This window comes from Geotrypetes seraphini, chromosome 1 (genome assembly GCF_902459505.1).
Source record: "Geotrypetes seraphini chromosome 1, aGeoSer1.1, whole genome shotgun sequence".
NCBI classification, from domain to species: Eukaryota; Metazoa; Chordata; class Amphibia; order Gymnophiona; family Dermophiidae; genus Geotrypetes; species Geotrypetes seraphini.
Window position 1 is genome coordinate 519,820,221 of NC_047084.1, and position 23,355 is coordinate 519,843,575.

Here is a 23,355-nt window from a genome sequence, read left to right on the forward strand (position 1 = left end):
AAATGCAGTGTCCAACCTGTTAAAAAAAAATTGCTTTCTGACCTTTAAATAGTTTATTTCTCTAGCCTGGCAATATTCAGTGATAAGTGGCCTAATGGTAGATCTGCTGCCTCTGCATCCAGAGGTTGTGGGATCTAATCTCAATGCTACTCCATGTGACCCTGGGCAGGTCATTAAACCCGCAAGGTACAAAATAAGTATCTGGATTTAAATAAACCACTTTGAATGTGTAACTTCAAAAAGGCAATATATACAATTCCCATTTTCTCAAACTTGTCATTAATTACTGGGTCCACATTCCATTCAATGAATAGCCTTTATCATTTTTAGATTTCAGATTTGCTTATAGCCTACAGTACCATGTAGCTCTGTTTCATAAATCAAGGTAGGGTACCCTACCTTTCCGGGGTACATAGGCATAGCAAATCCATATCTTCCTATTGTGGTCACAGGATCTGGACACACATGTTTTCAAAAACCATTGCCAATTGCAGTCACCTTAAACATCCCTATAATTAGCTTTTCAACATTATACATCTACTTTTGCAATTATTGGCAGGGAATGTGGTGACAGCATTTAGCATAGCAGCCAGTAACATCAAGCAGGCTGATAACATCCCACCACATATATCCTTATGTCCTCATGAAATGCAGTTGATAAAGTCCACATGATATGGGAAGGATAGACCTCATGATGTCCTTTTCAGTCACTGGGATGTTGACAGCTACTTGTGCGCTGGATGACCATTGTTGCAAATAGGATCTGGACCTCGATGGACTGTTGGCCTGTCCAATCTGCCTGCTGTTGTGTCCCTCTGGCCAGTTAAGTTCAAGTTCAATTTATTTAATATATCGCAAATATAAAACCAGAAGGCAAATCTAAGCGGTTTACAATAATTTTTAAATTTTAAAACAACCCCCCCCCCTACACAAAACAAATTAAATAGGGTAAGAACAGAAAGAAGACAAAACGTAAAGGAAAACAATTGAGAACATGAGGAAAGAGGGAATCGGGGATTACAATAAAAATAAAAAGGTTGGGGAAAGGGATGAACAATGTGGTATGGGAGGGAACAAAGAATTTAAATCTGCCCACACAGAAAAAAAGTAGACATCAGGAGGAAGTTAAGAGCTAAAGGCCAAAGAGAAGTAGCATGCCTTTAATTGTGCCTTGAAGATTACAAGGTAAAAAGGCAAAAAATTCCAGAGAGTAGGAGCCATAAAACAGAATGAAGAATTCTTATGCAAATCCAGAAAACGTTGTCTAAATGAGGGAATAACTAATAACTACTGTTGTGAGGAGCGTAAGGTTCTTTGAGGCGAATATGGGACCAGAAGACTCTATAAAAACGAGGGAAGACCACTTGAGAGAATCTGGTGGGAAAGGATATTATATTTAAAGGGGATGCAAAATGACACTGAAGCATGTGTTCTGATCTTAGAAATGGTGATATGTGGTCGAACTGAGAACAGTGATTAAGTAATCTCAAAGAGGCTGCTGGAATATCTCCGGCAGCTACTGCAAGAGCCCCACAATTTGAAGAAGGACCAGCCTGTTCTGTTGCAACTCCTGCAATATGTCTTGGTGTATGATAGAGACTTGCTGCAGAAGCTGCATATGAGGCTCGAGCGGGGGTGGGGGTGCTGTGTCCTAGGATAAGAGCATAAAATCTGTTTTATGGCTTGGGATCTTGCTAGGTACTTGGGACCTGGGTTGGCCACTGTTGGAAACAGGATACTGGGCTTGATGGACCTTTGGTCTGTCCCAGTGTGGCAATTTTTCTATTAGGCATTGATGGAATGAGGCATTATGATATCACAATCTTAGCTTTGGAATGTTGCTACCCTTTGGGTTTCTGCCTGGTACTTAGGACCTGGATTGGCCATTGTTGGAAACAAGATACTGGGCTTGATGGACCTTCAGTCTATCCCAGTATGGCAATTCTTGTGTTATTATGTAACATTGACCGGACATGAGAGAGGGAGGGAGGGGATTTGTGGCTCAGGACCGCCTCCTGCTTTTGCCACTTCGGGGCTTGAGGGAGGGAGGGATGCTTCGGGGTGGGGGAACTTGAGAGTGTGTTAGACAAGGTTTCTAACACAGTGATTCCCAACCCTGTCCTGGAGGAACACCAGGCCAATCGGGTTTTCAGGCTAGCCCTAATGAATATGCATGAGAGAGATTTGCATATGATGGAAGTGATAGGCATGCAAATTTGCTTCATGCATATTCATTAGGGCTAGCCTGAAAACCCGATTGGCCTGGTGTTCCTCCAGGACAGGGTTGGGAACCACTGTTCTAACACACTCTCAATTAACCAGAAAACCAGTTATCCAGTATCCACCAATCCCTGTGGGTGCTGGATAACTGAGATTCTACTGTGCTTTACAAAACAGAAAGTATACATGCTGAGCCTCTCAGATGTATTCATGCATATTTATGTCTGCTTTGGAGCAGGCCTAAGCACACGTGTGTGACTGCTGCCACTGGGTGCACCTGTATGCGATGATTGTAGCAGGGAAAGTTTAACAAGTATTCTCCCTTTCTAAAATCACAGCTTTTTACACATATACCCCCCTACACACACATTGTATATATGGCATCCAAAATTGGGTGCTGATATTTGGACGCCAGTCCAAGAGTGCAGGAGTGGCCTAGTGGTTAGGCCTGCGGCCTCAGCACCATGAGGTTGCAGGCTCAAGCCTATCCCAGCTCCTTGTGACCCTGGGCAAGTCATTTAACACTTCATTGTCCCAGGTATGTTTAGATTGTGAGCCCACCGGGACAGATAGAGAGAAATACTTGAGTACCTGAATGTAAACCATTTAGGCTGTAAGCAGTGTATAAAAACTAAAACGAAATAAGGTGTGTGCTCTACTAAATTGTCTAATTAACCATTTAGTTACCACCACTAATCAGCACTGTTGGATCTGGGCACACATCTCACTGTGCGCTATTCTATAACAATGTGTCCTAAATCCCATAGCAGGTATTGCCCAGAAGGGGGCATTGCCAATGAGAGATGCATGGGCAGATTGGCAGCTTTGCTAAAATTAGGACACAGTCAGAATATCAAGGATTTGTGTCCAAATTGGGTGCTGGGAATTACACCTGGTTTCAGCAGCTGATTTGCATGTGGGAGAAGAAGGAGAGAGAACAATGCCATATCAGGGGCTGGAGAGAGAGGGGAAGAAAGCTTAAGCTTTGGGGGCAGGGGCTCCGCCATCAAAGTTGGTTCAGGGCGCCGTAACCCTTTGAGCTGACCCTGCTTGATAGATCTGATTTTGCTTTTAATGCTGTGTATTGCTACATGTACTGTATATCACACTAAAAACTTATATAAATGCGCTGTCACACAAATATATAAACACTTTCATAGGTATTCTAGAGAAAAACAGGGGTCTCAAGTGCTCACAGCCAGAGGCCTGAGATATACTTCAAAGCCAATGACTGATACAGTGAGCTATCATCGGTCCCGTTTATGTTCTCTATACCAATGGTTAGTGGTATATCTGATACAGTGATTAGCCAATCACTGTATCAGTCATTGGCTTTGAAGTATATCTCAGGCCTCTGGCTGTGAGCACTTGAGACCCCTGTTTTTCTCTAGAATACCTATGAAAGTGTGTATATATTTGTGTGACAGCGCATTTATATAAGTTTTTAGTGTGATTCACAACATTAACTAAAGTGGTGATCATGTACTGTATATTACATATCTGCGGACCACTGTTATCTCGGTGGGTAAGCAACAATTTATAAACATCTGTTTTAAATTAAACTATTTGCTTTTGACTCCCCTGTTTAGATCAACGGGCAGGTATCTGTTTCTCCAGTGTGGTTAATGGCCGCTGTGCACAAGAGCTGTCGGGCAGGTTTACAAGGCTGCAGTGCTGTTGTGAATCCGGACGATGCTGGACACTTACCTCTGTTCCAGAGATGTGTCCTCTCCGGGGCTCTGGTGAGTATTGATATGACTCAATCAAGCTGCTAAGAAAGAGGGAAAGCAACAAACCACGGTGACCATGTTGTTATTCATATGCCTTTAAAGCAGAGGTTCTCTGCTCTCAGGACATACTCAGCTAGTCAGGTTTTCAGGATAACCACAATGAATATGCATGAGATAAATTTCCATGTACTAACTCCTTTGTATGCAAATAGATGTCATGCATATTCATTGTGGATATCCTGAAACCCTGGCTATGGATTTGTCCAAAGGACTGGGTTGAGACTCCTCCCCTCACCTTAGAGATAGATGTTTCCATCTGTGAAACATCCTTTTGTTGTTTTAATCAGCCACAAATGGAGGGCTGTTTTTAATAATCTGTTTACACTGGGTGTCATTTGTAAATGTAAGGGGCACAGAAGTGAGTGGGAAAGAAGTAAAAGGAACAGCTGCACTTTTTCCAGTTATTCAAAATTATAAACTAAATTATAAAATCCATAGGCATCGGAACAGGGGAGGCCTCCCCAAAAACTGGTGCCCGTCCACCCTTCCAACTCCCAGGGTTTAACTTAAAATGATCGGGTAGCCACTGCCACGCAGCTTCAAGGAGCAGGCCTGCCCCCGGAAGTAGAATAAAGACTTCCAGGGACAAGCCTTCTTCTTGATGCTGCACGGCGGCTGCCCAATCATTTAAAATTGAAGCTGCAGCATGATTTCGCTGGGGCTAGGGCGGAACGCCTTGGCCCCCCCCAAACAAGACAGCATTCCGCTGCTGCTGATAAAATCCCTGCAGCAGTCAATTTTCCAAGTAGGTTTTTGGGTCTGTAAAGTTATTCTGAGGAAAGAAAAAAATTCCTGAGTAAAAACTAAGGAGAATGATACATTAAAAAATTTAATGTTTCAGAATTCCGTCTCTCTATGAGCATGTGCACCATAAGTTAATACCTGTTGGGCTTTCTTTGTTATTTTCTAATAGAAATATCATCCAGCAAGTGAGTTATTGATTCTCTGTTGCATTTATTTTCAGATGAGTACCGCAGACTGTGCATCGATGGAGTTCATGCTGGTGGCCACTGGCCTGGTGTAACAGGAGGAAATGGATTTGGTCCTGGTGTGAATGGAAATGGTTTTGGCCCCGGTGGGAATGGATTCATCCCTTTTCCTGGTGGCAATGGGTTTACTCCTGGCATAGGGGGCACAGGGATTGGAGGCCATGGCCCTAATGGAAATGGACCAGCTGGTGGAGGGGTTGGTGAGTTGGCAAAGCTTTCTTGTATAATCTGCAGCATTCTGGGCTCTTTTGGGAGGATGGGCTAAATAAATGAGTAAATAAATAAATTATAACAGATTCACCTTGAATCACTGTATACATATGCAGATGATACACCTTTGAAACACTGTATACATATGCAGATGATATCTTCGTCCTTCTGGAGATAGATATGAATCTTACTAACCTCACCAAGAATATTATAGAAAGCATAATGAAACTTCAATCTTGGGCCCTTACTGTACAAATGAAGCTAAATGAGTCCAAAACAAAACTAAACTACTTTGGCTTGGCCCAAAGTTAGATCAGCTACCTCCGTTCATTCCACTGCTTTCTGGACTCAACACTTTCATTTACTAATCATCTAACTCTCTAGTAAAAAAATGTTTTTTTTAGCCTCCATATGTTGAGGAAAGTGAGATCCTGTTTCCACCAATAACATTTTGCTGTTCTTGTTCAATCAATCATTCTTTTGAGGCTGGACTACTACAACTCGGTCTATTTAAGTCTGACCAAGAAAAGTCTTCAAAGACTTAAGCAGATCCAGAATACTGCAGCTAGGCTGATCTGTGCAAAGAGCAAATGTGATCATGATTTGCCGCTCTTGCTACAACTCCACTGGCTCCCAATAATTTTCAGGGTCTACTTTAAATGTGCCTGCCTAACTTTCAAGATCCTGCATGGCATTCTTCCCCCTTTAATTCCTCTATCTTGGAATGCTGCGAGACCTGACATCACCAGATCTATCCAAAAGCTCAAGTTATCTTTCCCCTCATAAAAGGCGTTACCTTCATTGGAAAATTAGGGAAATCTCTTCACTTCAAAACTACAGAGCTTTGGAATAATTTCCCTTCCCAGCTGCGCAACCTGGGCTCTTTCCAACTATTCTAAAGACACCTGAAAACTTGGTTATTTTCAAAAATATAAATTTCCACTTCCCTTACCACCACCTCCCTCTGTACTTCCCTTTTAATTTTTGTAAACCATGTCGAGCTGTATATTTATAGAGAATATACGGTATATAAGCTTAGATCGGCATAATCAAAAGATATGACTAAGTCCGTTTTGGGCCTAAATTGCTAGACGCCCAAAGTCAGCATTGTCTAAGATACATTCCCAAAAAATACATCCAAAATATTTTTTTTCCTGAAAATCGTCTAATTATACATCCAGCTGTTTGGTTGTCCAGACCGCTAAGTTGTCTATCTTTATACCCCATTCTCATTCAAAAATTTGTCCAAGTCAAAAACGCCTAGAACAAGACCTTTTGGATGTAGGAGGGGCCAGCAAAGTGACGGACTACCCAGACATGGCAACACAGTAGTGGGGCACCTTACAGGACACTGCTGCGAACTTCACAAAAAGGGTGCCATATAAACCTCTCACCAGAACTCCCTTATAGGTCATGGTGAAGTCCCCAAAACCTACTAGACCCACCTGTCTACAACCCCAATAGCCCCAGACTACTTAAGCCATCTCTGTGCTGCTCTACTAGGCTTTCCTATACCAGGTGCTAATGTTCTGGAGGCAGGTATGTATGTTTTTATTCAGATTTTTAGGGCGGTGGGGTCAGTGATCACTGGGGGAGTGTGTGGGGGTCTGTACTTTGTATCTGCAGTGGTTATCTGGTAAATTTGGATACTTTCTGGGCACTTAGACCTGCTTTTACATCACCTAAGTCATAATGTACAAGTTCCGTCAAGGCAGCCTCGTTACATTTTCGGTTATACAGTACTTGCAGTATGACTAAGTCTAGGTCAGCCCATGTCCCGCCCAGATCCCGCCCTGACCACTCCTCCTAAAACACCCCTTTCAGCTTTGGGCATACAGCAGCACTGAAGAGGCCCTAAGCTATTTTTAAATACGTCTAAAACCTGAATCGGTTATCGGCACTTGGACGACTTGTCTTTATTAATTAATCAAGTGCCGATTTAGATTTAATTTTAGATGTATTTCCATTCTGATTATGAGCCCCTTAATTTTAGAAAATTGGTAAAAACAAGTTTGTTCAACCGATTTGTAAACTAAGAATTTTTATAGCTGTTAATTCAACCAGTAACCTAAGAACTATTTAGCTTTCTACTTCTTCCAGTATGTAAGATTGTATTGACGACTTTGAATTGTAACCTCTTCGCTGATTGTTTCTTGTTGTAAACTGCCTCGAACTATCATGGCTTTGGCGGTATATAAGAATAAAATTATTATTATTATGGCTGCTGCCAGTCTTGATTCTAAGGAGAGACTGAGCCAGGCTTGGTTTCCACTTATTGTATTTATGGAAAAAAAAAATTAAAACTAGAAGCCCATATATGTAATGAGTGTGAAACCAGAACTGGCTTAGCCTCTCCTTACAGACATGGAGGCCAGTGTACAAACCTCTGTAATTTCCTGTGGTTTAGTGGCCATTTACCACTGAAGTTTGCTACAGATGGTGATGAGCTTCAGGGAAGTCAGCAAAATAGAGGCATAGGCATAATTTTAAGAAAATTGGCCTGTGAAGCATTTTTCTTGTGCTGGCTTTCCAAAGATTTATAATTAATGAGTTGCTTTGCACGGCCTTGCATTGCAAGCAGTTCATAATAATAATAATAATATACAAGTTACCCCCCTTTTTTTTACAAATCTGCGCAAGAGATTTTTAGCACCATTGACCTGACCCAAGCAGCAGAATTTCAGAAATCACTGCAGCAGGGAACTAGGGGCAATGGTTATAATGCTGACCAGACACCAATATTTTGTCAAACCTGATTATATCCATATTTCTGAAGTACAGTATTATGGTTGTAAACCATTTTGGCATGTTGCAACTATACGAGTGAAAGTTCAAATCTTATGATATGTCAGAAGAGTGTTGGACCTGACCACTATTTGAACAGGAGATTACTAAGGAAGATTCCGGCTGATTTTTAAAGTACATTAAATCGCTTCCCACCACCTAAGTAAGAATTTTCAGCAGCTTTTAACCATAGAGTGCCACTGAAAATCCCTACAGATCCCCTGACCAAAAAGTGGGCAGATGAAGGGCAGTGCTGGGGAGTAGCTCATGGTTATGTGGGTGGCAGCAGTATTCATTGCTGGCACCTGCATAGCTAGTCAGTCTAATTTAGGAGTTGTGGCAGCCATTTTGAAGTGGAAACGCAAGGGGCAGGAGTGAGGATACAGCACTCCTGCCTCCAGTGACCCCTAATTGAACCATCATAGAGACAGGTAGGCATAGATGGGTTAGCTAAATAATTGGGGTTGGAGGTTAGGGGAAAGAGGCTTTGAGCATTACGGACTGGGGAGAAGAGGGTAGGAAGAAGGGAGGGAGAGGCTATTTGAGATGCCAGGAAGTGCATTGGCTTCCAGTTGCTCACCGAATAACTTATAAACTAAGTCTACTAACTTTCAAATCTCTACCATATAAATCACCTTCTTTCATTTACAGAGTATTGATTCCCTATACTCCCTCTAGATCACTTAGATCTGTTGACCAATATCTCTTGACAGTTCCTTCTCTTAAAAATATAAATACACAGCGACACTCTATTTTTTCTGTCACAGCCCCTCAAATGTGGAATTTACTCCCAATTCATGTACGAGAAAAATTAAGTTTGGATAGATTTAAGAGCAAGCTAAAATGCTTTCTTTTTAAAGATGCATTTGACGGTCAATAAAACTAGAATGTAGGATTAGATTAGGGTTCTCTATTGAGCCCTGTGCTTTAAATTCTCTGTTTCTTATTATTCTCCCCCTCCCTATTGTTTTTTCCCTTATATGTTTCTTTTACTATCTTTTAAACTTGTATTTCTTTTCCTATTCCCTTCCTCTTGTGTCATTTGTTTGTCTTGTGAGTCATAATTATATCGTCTGTTTCCCTTTAATTATTGTAATTTAATATTTTAATATTTTGTACATCGCTTAGAATGTGGAATAAACGATTAATCAACTACTTAATAAACTTGTAAACTTTTAAAGAGTAAAAATAGTTATGCAGGTGCCGGCCTGATATTCAGCTGGGATCTACAAAACTTTCTTAATCATAAGTCAGTATTCAGTGCCAGTGCCCGCCCATGGTCCAGCATTAAATATCTAGGGCTAATTTAGCTACTAACAGCCTCCGTCTGAATATCAGAAGGGATTGTATCCTGCAGGAAAAGGTACTGGTGATCCAGTCAGGGAACATTTCTGTCTGAGCCAATGCTAAATACCACTGGAAGGGACACTAACCCCCTCTTCTATTAAACTGCGCTAGCAGTTTTTAGCGTAGAGAGCCGCGCTGAATGTTCCGCGCTGCTCCCGATGCTCATAGAGTTCCTATGAGCATTGGGAGCCGCGCGGGCCATTCAGCGCGGCTCCCTGTGCTAGAAACTGCTAGCACAGTTTAATAGAAGAGGCCCTAAGCTGCGAAAGAGGCTGTGTTTCAAATGTGACATTAAGGCGAGCTTATGAAGATGATGTGATCCTGAAAGCCATGACTACTGTCTGATGGGACTTGTAATCTGATTTGACCAAATCTCCAAGCTCTCTCCTCACTAACCACCTATCTCCCCTTAGAAAAATTTCTGTCCCTCTCTGCTGTGTGGACCCTTACTTGTGTGAGAGCCCAACAGCATTTTTTATTTATTTTATTATTCATATTCTGCATATCCTACAATTCTATATGGATTACAAATTATTCAGGTACTCAAGTATTTTCCCCTATCTGTCCTGGCAGGCTCACACTCTATCTAATGTACCTGGTTCACTGGGAGATTAAGTGACTTGCTTAAGGAGCAGTGTAGGATTTGAACCCATAACCCCAGGATGTTGGGGGCTGTAGCTCTAACCACTGTAACACACACTCCCACAGCATGATGGGGAAAATAAGCCTGTTTAGAAAAAAGATGTTTGCATAATTTGCAGCCCCAATCTTTGCCTGTGATTTTGTTTAGCATGAAATTACATGGAGATCATTATAGACGGCATAATCTCCTATTTACAAATCTAATCTAATCTAATCTTTTTTTTTTTTTTTTTTTAGCAACACTAAATCAGACCATAGATATCTGTCGACAGTATCCTAACCTTTGTTTAAATGGACGCTGCATACCCAGTCTTCACAGCTATCGATGTGAGTGCAACATGGGTTATAAGCAGGACGCACAAGGGGAATGCATAGGTAAGAGAAAGATTTTTTAAAAACTTTGTTTTTCCCATTTGTATTCCAGTGCCTCCTAAGATTAGACTTGAGTTTACAGTGTCAATTATTTTCCTAGCTGTCTTTCCAAAAGAAAAAAAAGAGAGCTGCTCGTATGATTTGTCTGAGACCTGCAAAAATGATAAAAGGTATGGAAAACCTTTCATACGCAGACAGGCTAGAAAGGCTGGGGCTCTTTACCCTGGAGAAGTGGAGACTCAGAGGAGACATGATAGAGACTTACAAGATCATGAAGGGCATAGAGAAGGTGGAAAGGGACAGATTCTTCAGCCTATTGGGAACTACAAGAACAAGGGGGTACTCAGAGAAATTGAAAGGGGACAGGTTTAGAACCAATGCTAGGAAATTTTCCTTCACTCAGAGTGTGGTAGACACCTGGAATGCGCTTCCGGAGGATGTGATAGGACAGAGTACATTAAGGGGATTCAAAGAGGGATTGGACAAGTTCCTGAAGGATACAGGGATTGAGGGATAGAGATAGAGATAGGATTATGGAAGGGAATAGATAGAAGAATAATGGGGATTGAAAGGTTTTAGACAAAGGATCACTTACAGATCATGGACCTGATGGGCCGCCGCGGAAGCGGACTGCTGGGCACGATGGACCCCTGGTCTGACCCAGTGGAGGCAACTTCTTATGTTCTTAAGAACTTCGGTCAATCAAATATACATTCTAAAGGAAACATGCAGAGACAGTGGGAGAAAATGATTTCTTGTATTGCTTTGCAAAGTTACCCTTATGCCTTGATTCTGGCTATCCATACAAAGCATGGACCAATTTTTCTGGAGTTTAGGACCATTTGCTATGCTGCTCAAGGCGTGTCTTTGCCTATAATAGTCAGAGCAGTGTGGATAATCTAATCACTCTTAAAGGGTACAGTTAACAGAAAAGAGTTTTCTTCAAAAAAAGTTTGTAAATTCTCAGTCAGGGGTCTCTATCAGCATGATTTTGTACTGACAGATCTTGTGAAGCATCAGACAGACTCTGCTGAAATGGTTTAAAAATAGAACCAAGACTGTCATTATTGGCATTCTGTGAGTTGGGACAGAGAAACTGAAATATGAGTTTGGCAAGCAAGAGTTCAAGTTTCAAGTTTCAAGTTTATTAGGATTTTATATACCGCCTATCAAGGTTATCTAAGCGGTTTTACAATCAGGTACTCAAGAGCTAGAGTCTTAGTTAAATATGAGACCAGATTGCAGTTTACACCAAATAAAACAAAGGAAGCATTTGGGGCAATTGTGATTTTATAGAAACCATTGGTTGTACATTGTGTTCTGCATTCTCTCTTTTGTTTAATCTCTCTCTCTCTCTCTCTCACCATCCCTGAGTAATTAGGGGAACAAGGAATGGTCCTTATTTAGTCTTGTGTCTCCTGGTTATTGTAGAATTGAATGCTGAAGTTGGCTAAAATTCACAAAGGACAATTGTGTAACAAGTCACTCATGTTTATCCGTCAGTTGTGGACCTGGGAGTCAATTCTGTAAAAGGCGCCCGAATCTGGTGCCAAAAAATGCATGCTAAGCACTATTCTTTAGACAGCATTCAAAGTTGGGTGTCTTTACCTATAATAGTCAGAGCCTTCCAATTTAGGTAATTGAGGCCAGCAGAGTGCTGGATTTTAAGAGAAAATGGGATAGACATGTGGGATCGCTACAAGGAAGAAATTAGGGGGTGGGTTAGTAGAGTGGGCAGACTTGTTGGGCCGTGGCCCATTTCTGCCATCATCTTCTATGTTTCTATGTTTCTTTATATAAAATAGTGCTTAGTGGAGGGATCTGTGCCTTGTTTTAAGCAAGAAGATTTATGTCAACTGAACCCTGGTATAAATCCCGCACCTAAATTAGGCGCAGATCCTCAGGGCCAGATTAAGTGTATTGGGCCGGGCCCTAGGCAGACAAATATTTCTGGGCCACCCCCTACCAGGGACCACCTCCCCCACAATTATTTCACCTCTACAGAAGTAGCAGGGAAAAGTGTAGAGCCTAGCTGTGAATGACAGCAGTATTAGTTTGTGAGCACGCCCTTTGAACAAAGAGGCTTAATAGTTAGAACTGGAAAGTAGAGAAAGACATGGGGACAGGCTTGTGTAGATAAGGACAGAACGTGTAGGGATAGCACAGGGACAGGAACAGAACACTCGGTGATGGAGATAGATCCCGTGGAGACGGAGACAAATTTATCCCCATGTCATTCTCTACAGAGAGCTGCCAAGTCACCCGGTTCCAGGAGGAAAATTCTGAGCCAGGCCTGGATTTCTGCAACCCTATTCTGGTGCACTATGTGACCCGAAGTGATAATTTTAGTTGGTGATATCAGGGATTACAAATAGAAACTGAATTGGGATATAAGTTCAAAAAAAGGACTCACCAAAGTGGCTCCCTTTTGGAGCTGGGTAACTTGGCAACTCGGTAACAGTGGACTGAGAATGAGGGTAGCTAGGTGAATCACTTTTACTCTCCAGTGCCTCTGGTACAAATCAGAGATTGCAAGGGTAGACTGCTGAAAAAAGTGAGATTTAAGGGCAATATGTATAAGATATAAATTTATAAAGCTTTACAAGTGAAAAAAGGTTCACAAATGGAAAAAGCAAAATAAAATATTTAGGTTTTTTTTAAATGGTTATGAATGGATATAGGCAGGGTACAGAGAATATTAAGACAGTGCTCAATAAATGTGCCCAAGTAATTTAATAGTTAACAAGGTAAATTCCTTGTGCTGAAAACTTCCCTTCACATAGTATGTTCTTAGGTACCAATGGACCTCTCCATTCCAGCCCAGATTTTCAAAGGGAAGCTTTATATGGGAATGTTCCCTCTAGCAGGATTGGCATTAGAGGAGGGCAAATAAGGCAGCTGCCCTGGGCCCCCCAGTTCCAAGAGGCCCTGTGGCCTGGCACTTTTTCCCCAGCACAGCTCGACATAGGTAGCCTGCAGCTTTTCTCTCTTTCTCCCAGCAGTTCAATGGTGCTTCTAATGTACCTCAATCACTGCTGATAGAGACACCACAATGATTGAAAGAAATTGCCCTGGGGCCTTAATCTTCCCCATGATGCGTCCTGCCTACCCTGTTCCGCGTAAGCAGGACACATCACGGAGAAGATTGAAGTCCCTGCTGGTAGCAATTGAGGCACATTAAGCACCATTGGACCATGGGGAGCCAGCGGGAGGAAGAGATGCTGGAACTGGGGGAAGGGGGAGAAATTCTTCACCTGGAGGAGATTGGGAAAAGGAACTAAGTGCTGCTTTGCTGGACTGGGAGGGAGGAGGGAGGGACAGACATGAAGTGGTGCTGGAGGGAAAGGGAGAGGAAGAGGGCAAGATGCTGTACCAACTTGGAGGGATGTGAGTGTGATTAGCTGACTGACTAGGGGAAAAGAAGCTGGATGGCAGAGGGTGGACACACCTGGAGATCTATGAAGGAGACATATGAACTGGGGGGGAGAGGGAGTGGGATGAGAGAGGGAGAAATCCTGGCCCCAGGATGAGGGTGTGAGGAAGGAAAGAAAGAGGGAAGGGACAAGGAGATAGTGAAAAGATGATGGGTATGGAAGGAGAAGGGGTAGGGACACAGTGGGCTAACACTGAAGGGGAGGGGGGGGGCAGAATAGGGACACTGGCTGCTGAACTGGAAGAAGAGGACTTCAGCTGGTGGGGTTTGGGGATCTCTGCCAGATCAGTTATTTATATTTTGCATGTGGTCAGGGAGAAAATTTAGCGCCCACCATTATCTATCTTCCCCCCCATCTGGCCAAGACCCGCTTTGGTGGAGGGATTCGGGAGGTGTGGGGAGAGGAGGAGAGACGCTGGCCAGGAGAAGAGTCATCCATGCTGGTTGACTTCCTACAGGACGTTCCTCTTGCCGCGAGAGACATGTCCTGTAGGTAGTCAGCCGGCGTGGATGACTGTCCTCCTTGCCAGTGTGTCGCGGTACACCCGAGGAACACAGTTTGCGAAACACTGCATTAGGGGATAGTGCATAAGACAAGTGAAGAACTCTCAGGAAAAAGGTGCCATTTAATTTGCTGTGTGTAACAATCAATCTTGTGATGTTGTGGTTAGGGCAGCACATTAACATGTGAGGGATACATTTCTTGTTTCTTTGCTTTCATCCCTTTACTTGGTTCATACATAAGGTGACCATACGTCCCGTTTTGAACGGAACCGTCCCGTTTTTAGATCCCCTGTCCCGTTGTCCCCACACACAGCTTTGGGATGCCCAAATGTCCCATTTTCAGGGACAGCGTCCCGAAGCTGTGCGCGGGGACAATGGGACAGGCGATCGCTTCCTGTCCCTTCCTGCCGCGCAAAAAAAAAAGCCTCCCTCGGATGGTCAGGGGGGCCCGCCGGTATGGTGCTTTAGGGCCGTTTGGGTCCTCGCATTTCTCCCCACCCTCACTGGATATGCTGGCAGCAGCATTATGTTCATCGCCCCAATCCCCCGGCGCAGCCGAACCCCCGTTGACCCTACCATCCGACCCTCCCGCCACGAGATGACCGACAAACCTCCCGGCTCCAGCAGCTTCGGCAGCCGCAGCACTGTAAACACGCTGCTTCGTGGCCTTCTACCGCCCTGATTTCTTCTGCTGCATCACTGATGACATCATCAGTGATGCGGCAGAGGGAATCACGGGCAGTAGAAGGTGCAGGTAGTATGCTAAAAATGCAGCTCAGGCCTATGTGCTGAAGATGTCTCATGCGTGTGTGTAAAAAGCATAGGTTGCCCATTGCATGTAAGGTAGAAGTTCATCATATTTGGGGGGCTACTGATTGCATGAGGGGAGTCCCACTGATGCAGTGTAAAAAAAAAAATGTTTTCACATTTGCATGTGAGGTAGAAGTTCATCATATTTTGGGAGCAGGGAGAGCTGCTGATTGCATGAGGGAAACACTTGTCCCGCCGAAACAGTGTTAAAAAAAAATGTTTTCACATTTGCTTGTTTTCATGATAGTTTATCCCCTCCCCTTATGACATGCTCCTATAAAACCCTCCTATAAAGCATGCTTATGATTGACACTCGTGCACATGCAAACATTCACACCTCTTTCCATTGACTATTCTGCTCATGTGTCGGTCGCTTTCTCCAATGACTGATCAGATGGGATTTTCACGGGACTCCATAAACCTAATTTGCATGTGAGGTTCTTTGAACACTCGTCGTTTTCAAATCAGATAATTTACTGCTACTACAAAGAGTTTAAGGATTTTACCGGAAATTTTAGAGCATTGGGACCTGAGGAGCACAAAAAGCATTCCTGTGTCTTCGGGTCATTGGTGTAGCCAGACAACCTGAGCCCAAAGTGGACAGGCATTTCTCTCTCTTTCCCCCCTTCCCCTCCCCCCAACTTGTTCAGCAGCGCCTCTCCAAAATACTGGGTCTGGCTTCGCCACTGGTCTGACCTCTTCCCCAAAAGTCCATAAACACAATTTTTCTGTCTGATCTCTGGGCTCTGATTTTCTTCTGGGATAAAAGTCCTGCAGGACTTTTTGTACAAGATTTTGCTTGCAATGGTTTTTTCCTGGGGAACTGCTTCCCTTTCAGAAAATGCAAAAAATTAAAACTATGGCAATAAGAAGGCAATTTTCCAAAGTGTTCCCATAGATATACAGCTCTGAGACTCGTCTATTCATTGAAAAAACATGATCACATTACTGAGGCATTCATCAATTCTCATTGGCTTCCAATTCAGGAAAGAATACAATTTAAATTCTACTGTATACTATTTAAAACTATAAATGGAGACAGCCCAACCTACCTAAACGACCGCCTCATCCAAACCACCTCTACCAGGCATAGAAAAACACACACCCCATTCACTTACCCCCCAATCAAAGAAGTAAAACGGAAAAACCTATACAACGGACTACTGGCCACTCAGGCAGTGAAGATAGACAACCAAGTCTCCAACCTATTGACAAGAACCCCAGACTACAAGATGTTCAGAAAGGAAATAAAAACTATACTCTTCAAGAAATCCCTTAATAAAGCTTAATACCATGATAAAGCTTAACCCCCCTCTTACCATCCCCTCCCTAACCCCAGATCCTACTTTTCCCTCTCGGAAACCTTCTCTGATCTAACGTTGTAACCCTTCTTCCATAACTCTTTTTGTAATCCGCTTTGAACCGAAAGGTAATGGCGGAATAGAAATCTGTAATGTAATGTAATATAGTAGTGTTTTTAACCAAGAAAATGGACTTTATGAACATTGCCTGCCTGATATATGGAAAAAAGTACATGCGCACACACTGTGGGCTTGATTTATTTATTTATTTATTTTTTTGTTCAAAATATTTTTATTAATTTTATAAACAGGGTAAAAACAATAGACAAGACAGAACTCCTAGATGAGCCGTCCCAAAAAAGTACCTTTTATAAGCCTCTTTTATAAGGGCAACATAGTAACATGATAGCAGACAAAGGCCAAATGGCCCATCCAGTCTGCCCATGTGCAGCATCCACTATCTTCTCTCTCCCTAAGACAGTGTCTCTCAAATTTTTTAAAACTCTGGCACACTACATGGAGCAAATGGTATTTTGTGGCACATTATAATTGAAGTTATAAAATTGCAAAACCAACAAAAAATTAAGGGCCTCTTCTATTAAACTGCGCTAGTAGTTTGTAGCGTGGTAAGCCACGCTGAATGGCCCACGCTGCTCCCGATGCTCATAGAGTTCCTATGAGCATGGGGAGCAGCGCGGCTCTCTGCGCTAAAAACTGCTAGCGTAGTTTAATAGAAGAGGGGGTTAATTTGAGAGTTATTTAAAGTTCTTTAACCTATGTATGGGTAATTGTAACAATGGTGAAACTAAAGTAGATAGAACAGAATTGCTAATCAATACAATGGAGGAGCTTGTTTTTGAGTGCTAATTAACTCAAAATGTGGCTTGACAGTTGACAAGCAAACACGTATTTCATCATCCACCATCTGACTGCAGAAAAACTACTGCATTAAAAAAAGTAAAAATAAAATTACTTGCTGTTAGTTTTCAAGGACTAATCACGTCAAAGAATTATGCTTGTCTAGGCCAGGGGTAGGCAATTCCGGTCCTCGAAAGCCACAGGCAGGTCAGGTTTCCAGGATATCCACAATGAATATGTATGAGATGGATTTGCCTGCACTGCCTCTTGAGATGCAAATCTATCTCGCGCATATTTATTCTGGATATCCTGAAAACCTGACCTGCCTATGGCTCTCGAGGACCGGAATTGCCAACCCCTAGTCTAAGCAGTTGTATCCTTATAAATTCTCATAACATTGACAGACTCTTTGATAACCAACATATATGTCATCTATTCTAGTGTATACTTATGAAGGGAATTTTAAAAAGTAAATTAAAATTTTGGAATCCCTTGTGGCACTTCTGGAATCTCTTTGGGGCACACCACTGTGTTGCGGCACACAGTTTGAGAGACACTGCCCTATGAAATCCATCATGCCTGATCTACTCTTTCTTGAATTCACACAATCTTTGTCTCCACCAACTCTTCTGGGAGACTATTCCACATATTTACCACCCTTCCTGTAAAAAAGTATTTTCTTGAATTACTCCTCTTATTTAGTGTGGGTGTCCAAATTCTCTCAACTAAAGGAAATCAGAAATATGATAAAGGCGATGACCAGAAACCAAGAATTGGTTCCAGCCCAATAAGAATTGCAGCATCAAGCAGAAGTGTTTCCATAGTGGGGAAGAGTTTGAAAATTAAAATGTGTGTATTGTATTTTTCGGACCATAAGATGCACCAGCCCATAAGACGCAACTACCTGTAGAGGAGAAAAAAGCAAGAAAAAAAAAATTTGGTTCAGAATTTTCTTCTTGGTTTTTCTTCCTCTACATGTAGGTGCCTCTGGTGGTCTGGTGCTGGAAGGCTGCCGCCCAAAGTTTCCCACAGCTGCCTGAAGCCACCAGAAGTACTAAGCCACCCACAGCTGCCTGCAGCCACCTGAAACCGCCCGCAGACGCACGAAGCGCCAGAAGCTCCCCCCCGGTACCTTTTTTTTAGTGTTGGTCCAGCGTGGTCTCCGGGACAGCTGCCTGTGTCTTTAGAGGAGCGACACAGAAGTACGACCTGTGCACTTCCTGCCTGGTCCAGCTCCACTCTGTGATTGGCTGCAGTCAGTAACTGACTGTAACCATCACAGAGCGGCGCGGGACCAGGTAGGAAGCACAAAGGTCACGCTCCTGTGTTGCTCTTCTAAAGACACAGGCGGCCATCCCGGAGACCACGCAGGACCAACACTAAAAAAAGGTACTGGGGGGGGAGTTTCGGGCGGCTGCGGGTGTTTTCAGGCTTTGGGTGGCTGCGGGTGGCTTCAGGCTTCGAGTAGCTGCGGGCGGCTCGCTCTTCTAAAGACACAGGCGGCCGTCCCGGAGACCGCACTGAACCAACACTAAAAAAGGTACCGGGGTGGAGGGGCGCAGTGAATTCGGTCCATAAGATGCACCCCATTTTCCACCTCCTTTTTGGGGGTGGAAAAAAGTGCATCTTATGGTCCGAAAAATACGGTAAATTATCCTAAAAAATGTGTGGATGATAAAATGTAGATGTATGTGTAAGCAGTGGCGTAATGAGGGTAAGTGGTGCCCGGGGCGTTGGTGCCCCCCCCTTGCTCCTTCCCGACCCCACGTGTGCATCCCCTCCCCTGTACCTCTTTAATTTTCTTGGCACGAGCAGTCGGTTCTCCCTCTGATGTCACTTCCTAGGCATGGGACCCGGAAGTGACTTCACAGAGAGATCCAACACCGATGTGGACAGCAAGTTCGTGATGCTGCACATGCTGGGAAAATTAAAGAGGTACAGGAAGGGGCACTCGCGCATGGCGGGGAGGGGAGAGTGGAGAGGATGACTGGTTCTGGCACCCCAGTCAAGACAGCGCCCAGGGCAGACTGCCCCCCTCTTACTATGCCACTGTGTGTAAGTTCATGCATGCCCTGGGGTAATTTTCAAAGAGGAAGTATGCACATAGGGCTAGATTCACAAAGCAAACTGATTGTGTACCGATTGGTTTGCGACCCTTTTGCGACCAGATTTCCCTCCTGCACTATTTACTAACCTCTCCTGCGAACCACTTCGAATCCGTGCATGCAAATGAGGAGAAACGCATGCAAAGTGGACAGGGATGCGATTCACCAACTAAAAATTCAAAGCTGACTGGGCTGGCCGATCAACCCAAGAAGCGACTGCTGGGGACCAGTCGAAAATGTCTTTCCGACTCTCCAGCTCCATAAGCCCTGCTCTCTGCTGCCCTGCTCTGCCCAATCTCTCCTGCCTGCTCGCCCCGAATCGCCGCCCTTCTTGACCCCGGGTTTCTCCTGCCCTTCCCTGAATCTCTCCTGCATTTGCCCGCACTGCGAGCCCGTGGTTTTAACCAGTTAAAACCTCAGGCTCGCTGGGCTAAAAAGTTAAAAAAAAAATTTTTTTTTAAGTGCTCAGAGTGCATTTCAGCTATCACTTTCTTAAATGAATTGTCTCTCCCACGTACTGCACAGTCCCGTTCCTCAGTTCTGTGTGTACATAGCCGTCTCGAAACTGGGTCTCGAATCTGGGACCCGACTTTTGGCAGAGGCAGATCAGCCCGCATGGGTTTTGGAGATGTGTCTCTCCGAAATCAAGCCAGCAAATCATGGTTTCGGCACATAGCCCCATTATTATTAGGCTGGGAAATGTGAACACGTAGCCGTTCCCAAAAAATAAAACAGGGTGGGGGGAGGATAATTGGCAAAAAGTCTCCCATTCTTTGGGAAATGGTGCACATTTTATTTTCCAAATTCAAACATATCCCGCTTTTTGAAATCACACACATTTTCCTCACGATCGCCTACTCAGAAAAGGAAAAAAAATATCTATGCCGGGCCCGGAAGTCCAGCACATGCGCAGACCATCTACAGATGGTCTGCGCATGCACTGGGATTGCTATTGAGCAATCTGGACAGGCTGATGGGGGTGTTCCTCAGATCGCCCCATCTGCATATTGGGGCTTCGAGAATTCGTCGGACCGGCCCGGATCAGACCTGATCGGGCAGGTTCGTGAATCTAGCCCATACTTTGGCTTTGAAAATCCAGTAAAATCCACAAAGGGAAAAGTTCTTTGATTACTTTGTACCTGAACATGCAGTATTAAACAGTGTTTTATATGTACCTCTGGCTACTTCTAAAACTGCTCCGAAGTATACATGCATGCAGATGGTTTGGGATGCACTTTTATGTAGCACACACATAAGCATTCCTAGGGGCAGAAAAGGTATGAAGTTGGGCCACTTGTGACACTTATGCATCTATTTTATAAAATGCATGTGGAAACACCTAATGTTATGCCTTTTGTCATTGGCATTGGCCTTATAAGGTGTTCTCCGCCACTAGATTGGAAGAGAAGGATGAATTTAATGTGACGGCTTCCAGATGGGTCATTTTATATATATATTATAAGTGCATATGTTGACTTATTATAAAATTACCGTCTGCATGTGCAGTTTCAAAACTATTGAAAGGGACTAATTGCAAGCTTTTTTAGACATTTTTCCATATTCTTTAATTAGTCTGTATGCCATCAGCTCTGATGCATCTGGTAGCAGAAGACCCATGGTAAGCGTGTAACCTAAACCATTTATCTGCTAATTACCCACTCTGGGTTGCAGAAAAGCCAGGATAAGCCAGTAAAACTTGGAACAGTAGAACAAAACTTCTAGTCCTCTACCATCTCTATCTTTTCTCCAGCCTTTTCCCTCAACCCCTTCATTTTCTTAATATTTGTCTTTGACATTTTCATTTTCCTGTGCCTGTTAGTCTGTTCGACTACTGCCGTCCCACTTTTCCTCTTTTCTTCATATCTCCATCTCTTCTCTTAACTATTCTTCAGCCTGGCTAGTTATCTCCCCGCTCTTTGCTCCTCTATTCTCTATCTCCTCCCTTCTTATTTCCTGTTCCTCTACCTCTATCTCCCCTCCTGCCCTGGGCCAACAGCTGTAGTAACAGTGTGGCCTGTGGGAATAGCTGACATAGCTCTCCCTCATAATCTTTATGACCTGTGCTGTCTCTGCCACAGATCTAGGCCAGGAGATGAAGCTAACAATCTGGGAATCGTGAAGGTTTTTTTTGCAAGTATACACGCATGCTTACTTTGTAAAAATCTCTCAGTGTGGAGAGATTTTACAAAGTGTGTATATCTATGTGTGTAAGAGAGAAAGAGAGCAGGCAAACATCCAGATGTGTGAGTCGAATGCTTACGGATGCCAGCTGGCTCTATTTTATATTGACAGACTGATGTAGTCCTTGTTTAACCCTGTTGTGTGCATGAACTTGTCTGCATGACAGAAGCACTCTTAAGTTCTTGCTTCCTATGAAGTAAAACCAAGGCTGCATCTGGAAAAGTAGACAACCCTACTCACACTTTGAAGAATGAACCTAAGGTGTACATGAGAGTGAAAAGGAGTCAACAGTGAAACAGATTTCAAAAGTAGGACCCTTTAGTAAAATGACCCCTATCACGTGGTTAGAATTAAAGCGTTTTGTATCCTGTTTACATGCGCTAATCCGCACATTACCTAATTAAAAAAAAATATTTTTAGGAGGGGCATGTCATGGATGGACAGTAGGCATTCCCATGTTATCCAATCTCCCCCCCCCCCCAATTCTGTATATGGCGCCTTAAGTTGTTTGCACAAATTGGTGCACACAGCCGATTTGTGCGTACAATTTAGTTGTTCAACAAGCCGAATTGGTGCCAATAATTGGCAATTAACACCTCATAATTGAGGCTAATTGGCACTAATTAGAAATTATGTACACAACTTGGTGGGCATATTCTATAAAGTGCTGTGCACCAGTCCTAATGTGGGAATCTGAAAAAGAGCCATGACCGGGGAGGAGCATGGGTAGATCGCAGGCATTCCTAAAATTTAGATGTACTGTTATAGAATGTGTCCTATGCGTGCACAAGTTAGGACAGGTATTTAAGCCTGGTTTTCCTTGGCCTAAATAGGTACGTCTAAAAGTTATGTCACGCAGTGGTACTTAGCGAGATCCTGTAAGGTGTGCTTACTTTTTTGCAGAATTGTCATTCTAATCAGGGCTAGTTCTTTTGGTTCCACATGTGTCATAATCCAAGAAAAGGGACCAAGTCTTAGAAATTGAGTCATTCAGCTGGCTTAAATAATCAAGAAGATGCTGATTCAAATGCAACAAACCACATCTTTATCCCAGGACAAGCAGGCAGGTATTCTCACTAGTGGGTGATGTCATCCGACAGAGCCCCGATACGGACGTCTCACAAGCATGTCTTGCTTGAAGAAACTCAGAAGTTTCGAGATGCCCGCACCGCGCATGCGCCAGTGCCTTCCCGCCCGATGCTCCGGGTGTGTCTCCTCAGTTCTTTTCTTTCCGCGGAGCTGAGAAGTTTTACTTCAATTCTGCGCTGACTGAATTCCCGTTTTTTGCCTTCTAATTGCCGCGATTTTGGGTTTATTTTACTCTTTATCGTGCCTTTTCTTTGTTTTTATTCTTTTAAAAAATAAAAAAATAAATTTTTTCTTCCGGCGAGGCGGCCGGGTCGGCCACGTGGCTCATGCCCCGCGCCTTCGATCTCGCGGCGAAGCTTTTTCGGCTTATGTCCCGGCCAATCACCAGTTTTAAAAAGTGTAGCAAGTGCCAGCGCGCGATTTCGCTGACGGACCCGCATCGACGCTGCCTGCAGTGTCTTGGTCCTGAACATTTCCCGAAATCGTGCCGGCCTTGTTCCACTCTTACAGCGCGGGTGTTTAAGCGGCGCTGTCTGTTGTGGGAGTCGATGTTCAAGATGGAAGCTGCTAAGGAACCTTCGGCTTCGACTTCATCGGCCGCTTCGCCTGTCCATGCGAAGCCAGCGACTACTCCTGCTACTCCGGGCCTTCTGAAGCCGGCTTCGTTTACTCCGGCTTCGGCCCCGAGTTCGGCGCCGGTGCCTGTCCCCGTCTCCTCGG

The 23,355-nt window shown here is 43.7% G+C and overlaps 1 protein-coding gene across 3 annotated transcripts in view; it reads left to right on the plus strand.

Annotated features, from left to right (window-relative positions):
• Positions 1-23,355, plus strand: part of FBN2 (fibrillin 2) — a 617,508-nt gene that overhangs the window by 227,073 nt on the left and 367,080 nt on the right. For all 3 annotated transcript variants that reach the window (XR_004537713.1, XM_033928968.1, XM_033928969.1), the window contains exons 9-11: positions 3,810-3,962; positions 4,975-5,199; positions 10,220-10,357. Coding sequence is in view for 2 of the 3 variants with exons in the window: in XM_033928968.1 (XP_033784859.1) it covers positions 3,810-3,962; positions 4,975-5,199; positions 10,220-10,357 (516 nt within the window). In the remaining variant the exon portion in view is untranslated. The remainder of the gene's footprint in view (positions 1-3,809; positions 3,963-4,974; positions 5,200-10,219; positions 10,358-23,355) is intronic.